We start from the raw sequence: 7,415 nt of genomic DNA, 5'->3' as shown, positions 1-7,415 counted from the left end.
GTGATATGTTGTCTTATTTTCATTTCTGCACAAGATAATAGTGGATTTGTATAAGTTTAATAGATTAGAACTGCATTTGCAATGTATATAGTGGATAAAGCATATGAATTTGTGATGTAAAAAATGGATAAAACATGTGTACATGTGATGTATATAAGGGTATATTATGTCCTTTTTCTTTTTTTTTGTTTTTTTTAATTCATCATAGGAGACGCTGGTTCCAACCAGTATCTCCTATGTGAAGTCATAGGAGATGCGGGTTAACAACCCATATCTACTATGAGGAGACATGGGTCGGGTTATAGGAGACATGGGTTGTTAACCCGCGTCTCTTATGTGAGGGTCATTGGAGGTAGGTTTACAAACCTACCTCCAATGACCCCTCTCATAGAAGACGCGGAAAACCGCGTCTCCTATAACTTCACATCAAAGAAGTAATTTGGAGACGCGAAAAAACGCGTCTCGTATGTGAGTTAACCCGTGTCTCCTACGAGGCTGTCTTATATAGTGCCGGATGACTGTTCCATTGACCAACTAAGCAGGCTATATGAGTTGCCACATCAAAATGCTAAGGTGGAGGAGAGAGAAGAAGCGGGCTGCAAGCTTACAGCCAGCTGAGACATATGTTCCAAGATATTTTATGAGAAGATGATCGAGGTGGGCTATATAATAATCATAGAATCTATATCAACAACGAACTATTATACGAGTTAACTGTTGGATGGACTGCAAGTGATGTGGCACTAGTATAAAGCCAGTAGCACTAGTATAAAGCCAGCAGCAAACTAAATTATTAGCTTTGCTCTCAGAACGTAGTAAGAGCGAGCCCGCTTCGAAATATAATGAAAGACTGAACATAAACAAACTAAACAGCACGATATAGACAACTTAACAATCAGATCTTAAGGCAGCAGTAGAATCAATTTTCCTAAAGGGGAAAGTAAATGTAAATAGATCGTGCCAACCTCTGCCTAATTAACAAGTTATTTCAGGCATAGAACTAACCGCTGCTATTATAAGGAAGGGGATCCTGAACAGGGAGATGATTGCCTTGACGGGTGATGATGGTAAGGTGTACCAATGATATCTCCTCAAAAAAGGTGTACCAATGATAGCGTATACTAGTACAGTAGTACAGTAAGTCATAGAAATAGTTTTGGGAAGACAAATCAAAACAAACCATTTTGTCGTATGTTCCTTTTGGACTCTACAAGCATTGACAGGTGGTGAGATTAAAAGCAAATTATGGACACAACTAACATTGGTCAAGAAATGGCCTCAAGATGGAATAGGTAGGTCCGTAACTTCCTTCTGCATCTGGAAATACATTTATTTCTGATGTACAAATCTAGTTTACGTGATGATAAATAAAATTAAATTTCATACACGATTCAATAATGGCCATAATGGAAGCTAGCTAAACTTATGTACCGTTGTAGTAATTACTATTTTTTTTGAAAGGAAAGGCAAGAGATTTGCCGTAATTTTTATTAGAAGAAGAAGCTACAAACAACTCCAAACCCCCGTATGGCCACACAGCTGAAGCCATTTCAGGCTTAAGACGACTACAAAAGAATAAGAAAAATGGGTGCGGAGAAAAAAATAACAAAAAAGAGCTCCAGCAACAACTATGCTAAAAAACTACAACAAATAAAAAAATTAGGGCGATGGTCCCGTGCTCCTTCTCACACTGGTGGCCGCTTGATAAAGATGGATATCTTCTTTGATTAGGTACGCCATGTCTACAATTTTTTTGGACTCTTGTTGAAAAATTCGTCAATTATGCTCCTTTCAGATATTCCACCAAAAATACATCAAAACCATCAAATGTGAGTTTTTTTTCCTTACTAAAATCCTTTCGGCACCTTTTCCGCCATCGGTAAATTGTGCTTGTCGAATTACTGGGCTGCATTTGTTGAAGGTAGTAATTACTATACAAGTACTATAAATGAAACAATTTCTGGTACTAGAGTTTTTCCATGATTTTCCTGATTTAAGGCCATATGTTCGGTACCCCCCCCCCCAGCCGTCAAGAAACCAAACCTGGCGCACTAGCTACTTAGTTACGTGAAAATGATAGGTCAAACGGCCGTCCAACTAGGATCCAACTCAAATTTGTTTGGACACACAATCTACTTCTATACGCCACCGATGCATTACTGCTAAAACGAAAAAAAATCGTATACGTTATCGGAATAATATCGCAGGCGCAAAACAGAATCCACGATGCCTCTTTGGTTCCAGCTTTCCCTCTGGCGTTCAGGTCGAAAGGGAGATCGCAGCAACGGCATGATCAGCCCGGCTAGCTGTCCTGACCTATTCCTGAACTGCAGCGCAGTTGGATCGTCTAGGCCATTTGAAGGAACCAGCTGCTTCCAAATCGAGAGCTCAGGATCGGCGCCGGTAGATGCGTGGGTGAAGTACTAGTGGTGGCAGGTAGTGCGTTCCATCCCTCGTTCAGGATGGAGAGCGGTTTCAGAGGAGGGGGAAGAATCTTATGTCACACGCGCATGGTGGTAGCAAGGAAGAAGAGAACGAACCCGTGGCCGTGCCGGCCTCTTGGCTTCCCGAACGGTTTCGGTTGCCGCGAGAGCTGATGCTGATGATCGGGGACGTGGCAAAAGGGCTTTGCCTTGACCCTGACACAGCAGGCGCGCGCGTTCGTTTGGATGGGCGCGCAGTGGGAGAGCCGAGCAAGAAACCTGAAGATGTGTGTACGATATGCAGGAAGCAAACTTAGCAGAAGGAATGACGCTTCTGGTGTATCTTTCCGGCCATGGTACCTGACTACCTGCGCACGCGGCGGCGGCGGCATCACTGACACTGGCTGCTGGTGGTCGCCACAGCTCGCACGGGTGGATCGGCCGCACACGTTTGCTTGTTGCTTGTGACAATTAAGCGGGGCCAGCTGCGCGCCTATCGACCACTACCAGCACGCAGGCTCGCTAGCTAGCTGACGGCCCTTTCCTTCGCTTGCGGGCTCGTCCCTTCTTCGGTTACCACCTGCCAGGTTTCACTGCGGCAAGTCATCGCCACCACCACCACCACCACCTCTCTCTCCAACGCTTCGGCCCGCTCTCTCTCTCTCTCTCCCCCCGATCCCTCTGGGCTCTGGCCACCACCTATATATACGCACGCGTTCTCTCCCCTCCCCTGCACTTCACTGCGCCTATCTCCCTCGTGCTGGTAGCACCACTAGCTGGCCGGCCTCCCGGTCTCTAGCTCGTCAGTGATCAATACCACCACCGCCCCCCAAATCCCTCCTCTCAAGAACAGCTACTGTACGTTGGCGCAGCGTAGCACAGGTAGTTCGTCAGTGAGCTAGCAGGAATCTAAATAGAGGGAGAAGAGAGAAGGAGAAGGAGCGAGCTCAATTGATTGATCGGTCAGCGGCCATGGGGAAGGACTGCGTGCCCCCCGTCGCCATGGTGCTCGTGCAGCTGGGCTTCGCCGGCATGAATGTGGTGTCCAAGCTGGCGCTGGACGCCGGCATGAGCCCCTACGTGCTCATCGCCTACCGCAACCTCATCGCCGCCGCCTTCATCGCCCCCGTCGCCTACCTGCTCGAGAGGTGTGTAACAACGATTATATTCCCTCTGCATGCCGCCGATCGTTTTGGTTTGAGTGACAGTGTCAGTGTCAAGATGCATGCATGCACGCTTACCTGTTAGTTGAGGCCTTGAGCAGATCTCTAGTGGTGCTTCGGTTCAGTTCACTGGACGTTTCAGTGCTTTCTCGGATCGAGCCGTTCTCCTTTCCTTTTAGGAAAAAAAAAGTTGCTTGCTCAGTCCACTGATCAGCTGTTCTGTTTGGTGCTACTTGAGAAACAGTTATTGATCTCATCAGCATTCACTGGAGAACAATATAATCGGTGGCTTCTCGATCTAGACATTCCATGAATGGATTGCTTGCTTCTCTTTCTGCACACTGCTGTGAATGCGAGTCCTAGCTAGCTAGCTGTCCTGCCGCTCGCCACTAACTGTGCCTTGTCGTCTCGAACCCACTGCGTGCAGGAGAAGCGGGGCGACCGTCACCAAGAAAGTGCTCCTCCAGATCTTCGTCTCCTCCATCTTCGGGTACGTACGTCCTCCGCGCTCGCCCCTCTCCTCCATTCCGTATCGCTCGCTGCAGGTTCAGGCCGCGCACGGTGGCCACTTGCAGCCGCGACCTCCTGGAATTGGGTAGGCAAGGCCCTGCAAGTGTCAGCCTCACACGCCCCTGCTGCCATGCTCCAGCGGCCTAGCCGAACGAGTCCGTTTCGTGAGGGAGAAGGCCAGTTGCTTTGCTTGCAACTCCTTCGGTTCTCTGTTGCTCCCGTCTGCCACATTTGTGCGGTACACGGGCTTCGCTCTGCTTCCGGAGAAAAGGGACAGGCCTGCTTTCGGTGTCGCGCTGGCTTTGCCGTTGCCACGCTCAGCCACGACCGAATGCTGATTGTCAATACAGTCCCAGCCGGCTCATCAGCCAAAACCTAGGGGAAACTATTGCAGAGATTGCAGGTAAACAAAGCGCTTTTCAGATGAAACGGGTGTCTGCAAATTTCTGGGGGTGTTTCCGGATGTGACGTGCCACTTGATCGATCCACCACACATAACTAACACAGGGCGTCGTAGTAGTGCAGAGTCTTACCAGTGCGTAACCCATCGAAACATAGTCAGACCTGGTCGAGACAGCCCAGATTTAGAGCATGGCACTTGCAAGTTCAGTCTGAAAATCCAGGCACAGTTTTTTTTATATTTGTCGGGTCCAAATGTCCAATTATCTGTCATGTCACTGCTGACCTCGCTCGATCGCCGTGCTTCGTGCGTCCGCAGGGCGACGCTGAACCAGGTGCTCTACTTCGTGGGGCTCAAGTCCACCACCCCGACCGTGGCGTGCGCGCTCACCAACACGCTGCCGGCGCTCACCTTCGTCATGGCGGCCGCGCTCAAGATGGAGACGGTGCGGCCCGGCACGCCGGCGGGGCAGGCCAAGCTGGTCGGCACGGCGGTTTGCGTGGGCGGCTCCATGATCATACCCTTCTACAAGGGCCCCGTGCTCCGGCTCTGGGCGTCCCCGATCCACTGGAGCTTCGCCGAGCACACGTCCTCCGCGTCCGCGCCCGCGGCAGCGGCGGGCGGCCACTCCGGGGCCGTCGCCGGCGACGTCCTCATCATCGGCAGCTGCGTCGCATGGGCCGTCTGGTTCATCCTGCAGTCCAGGATGGCGGAGGGCTTCTCGGCGCCCTACACCAGCACGGCCATCATGTGCGTCATGGCGGGCGCGCAGTGCGCCGGCGTCAGCGCCGCCATGGACCGGAGCCTCGCCGTCTGGAAGCTCGGGTTCGACATCAGGCTCTACTCCGTGCTCTACATCGTAAGCTCGATCTTACTTGCCCTCCTTCTTCTTCTTGGATTAAAGCACAGAAACGAAAATTCTGCGTTGGATTCTCACACGCTGCGTGCATCCATGTACGAACAACAAAATACAGGGGATCGTGGGGTCCGGGATCGGGTTCGCGGTCATGTCGTGGTGCATCCAGGTGCGCGGGCCGCTGTACGTGTCCATGTTCAGCCCGCTGCTGCTCGTCGTCGTCGCCATCGTCGGCTGGGCCATCCTCGGCGAGAAGATCCACGTCGGAAGGTGATCAAAAGTCAAAACTTGCTCTCCTTGAAAATCGACGATCTCTGATGCGGTCGGACAGAAATTAATCGTGACGTCCCGTTGCTCATCGACGCTTTGTTCACTACTGCCGCAGTGCGATCGGGTCCGCGCTCATCGTTGCCGGGCTGTACATGGTGCTCTGGGGCAAGGGGAGGGAGATGGACAAGCCGGGCCTCGACAACGACAAGGGCGACGAGGAGGCCGCCGTTGGGCTGGCCTTCAACGGGAAGGCCGCGGTTGCAAGCAACCGGGTCGAGGCCGTCAGCCTGCCTGTGTTCTCCGCGACCAACCCCAAGCAGGAGGCGCCCCGGAACGGCAGCAACTGACCGGCGCGCGCGACGGGCGACGGCGACGCTCAAGCTGACGTCGCCCCACCTGGGCTCGGCCAACGGCGTGTCAGTTGGACGCGTCAGAGATCTCGGAGGAGGGGCGTGGGGAAAATAAGGCGAAGTAGTTTAGTGGAAGAACCGGGAGACGCCGGCGGCGATGATCGGAGGACATATAGCATACATGTATACGGCTGCAGTTTCGGCAGCCTGATCAGACTGTCAGAAAACGGAATAGGAGACCGCACTTGTGGGAGGATTGCTAGCTTGGGTCTCGTGGTGCTAGTGCTCATGGGCTTGTGCTACTTGGGTGATCTCTGATCTGATTTTGTTGCTCTTGCTCCATTCGAAGTCTTACCTCAAATTTTCACTGAATTTGGAAATTTCCCAAGAAATCCTCCTGGTTGAAGCACACGATTCTGAAGAAACAAATCATACCGAAAGCGAATCATCAGCAATTAGGAAGTAGTAGAACGGGAAGTGGTAAGTATACTTCAGCCTAGTTTCTGTGGGCCCATGAAGCACACTTAAGGAGGTTGGGCCCATGTAGGTAGAGGACCCTTTCGAGACAGCCCACGCTGGCAGCCATTCGGCCGGGTGATAAAAGAGAGAGAAGGGGTCAACACGCAAGTACGTCACTGATACGACGTCATTTAAATCGTAGCTTCACTTTGTCCAACTCTATCAAAATTTTCTAGGTGGCCTTTTTCCATTAGAGGCTTGAATTTTGTATAATCCGCTCAAAATACAGAGCCTTTTAGTTTACTCCTAGGTCTATTTTTTAAAAAATTAACTAAATTTATAGAAAAATATACTAACATCTATATCATCAAATTAGTTTCGTAAAAACAATCACAAAATAAATCTTGACAGTGCATTATTTTGGTTATAGAAACTTTAAATCAAACTGATTTAAAACTAAAATTAAAACGGCCTATGTTTCGAGACGAGGAGATTAGTATAGTACTCATCTTCATACTGCTAGACGATGAGTGAAAGCAATAGGTGCCGAGGATATCACCATCAACGATGCATCCACATCTACACTAGCGTCTGCTTCGCCAACACCACTTGATTATATTACTCGCGCTCATGCTCATTGGCTTACCATAAAGTAAGTTCACTCTTAAACTCAGATACATCATATTTAGACAATGGAGACACGTGCACTTTTATTTTACTCAGGAACAATGGATAGAAAAAGAGAAGAGGCATCGCGTAGGCTGGATTCGGACTGCAGGATAGATACGAGTTGCGACGGTCGCCACGACTTCTTCCGAACTCCGTTTTGGGCGTTCAAGTACTTCCTGAAAAGCTTATCAAATCTACTTTCCAAGGGATCTAGAATCACCTCCATATCTATTCGGAGTCAATCGCAATCGTCGATTTACTACAGTCCTTTCCAGCCCACGGTGTTGCGTCACTCTATTTTGGCCAATAGGCCGT

At 50.0% G+C, this 7,415-nt stretch overlaps 1 protein-coding gene across 1 annotated transcript; it reads left to right on the top strand.

Moving 5' to 3' along the window:
• The first annotated feature begins 3,395 nt into the window (after nucleotides 1–3,395).
• Nucleotides 3,396–6,322, top strand: LOC112895420 (WAT1-related protein At1g09380). The gene is made up of 5 exons (XM_025963370.1): nucleotides 3,396–3,571; nucleotides 4,014–4,076; nucleotides 4,815–5,355; nucleotides 5,471–5,622; nucleotides 5,738–6,322. The coding sequence occupies exons 1-5, from the start codon at nucleotides 3,396–3,398 to the stop codon at nucleotides 5,967–5,969; spliced, it is 1,164 nt and encodes a 387-aa protein (XP_025819155.1). The 3' UTR covers nucleotides 5,970–6,322.
• The last annotated feature ends 1,093 nt before the right edge of the window (nucleotides 6,323–7,415 follow it).

The sequence above is a fragment of the Panicum hallii genome, chromosome 5, assembly GCF_002211085.1.
Source record: "Panicum hallii strain FIL2 chromosome 5, PHallii_v3.1, whole genome shotgun sequence".
Lineage (NCBI taxonomy): Eukaryota > Viridiplantae > Streptophyta > Magnoliopsida > Poales > Poaceae > Panicum > Panicum hallii.
The sequence above is the reverse complement of the archived record's forward strand: the minus strand, read 5'-3'. Positions and strand labels throughout refer to the sequence as shown.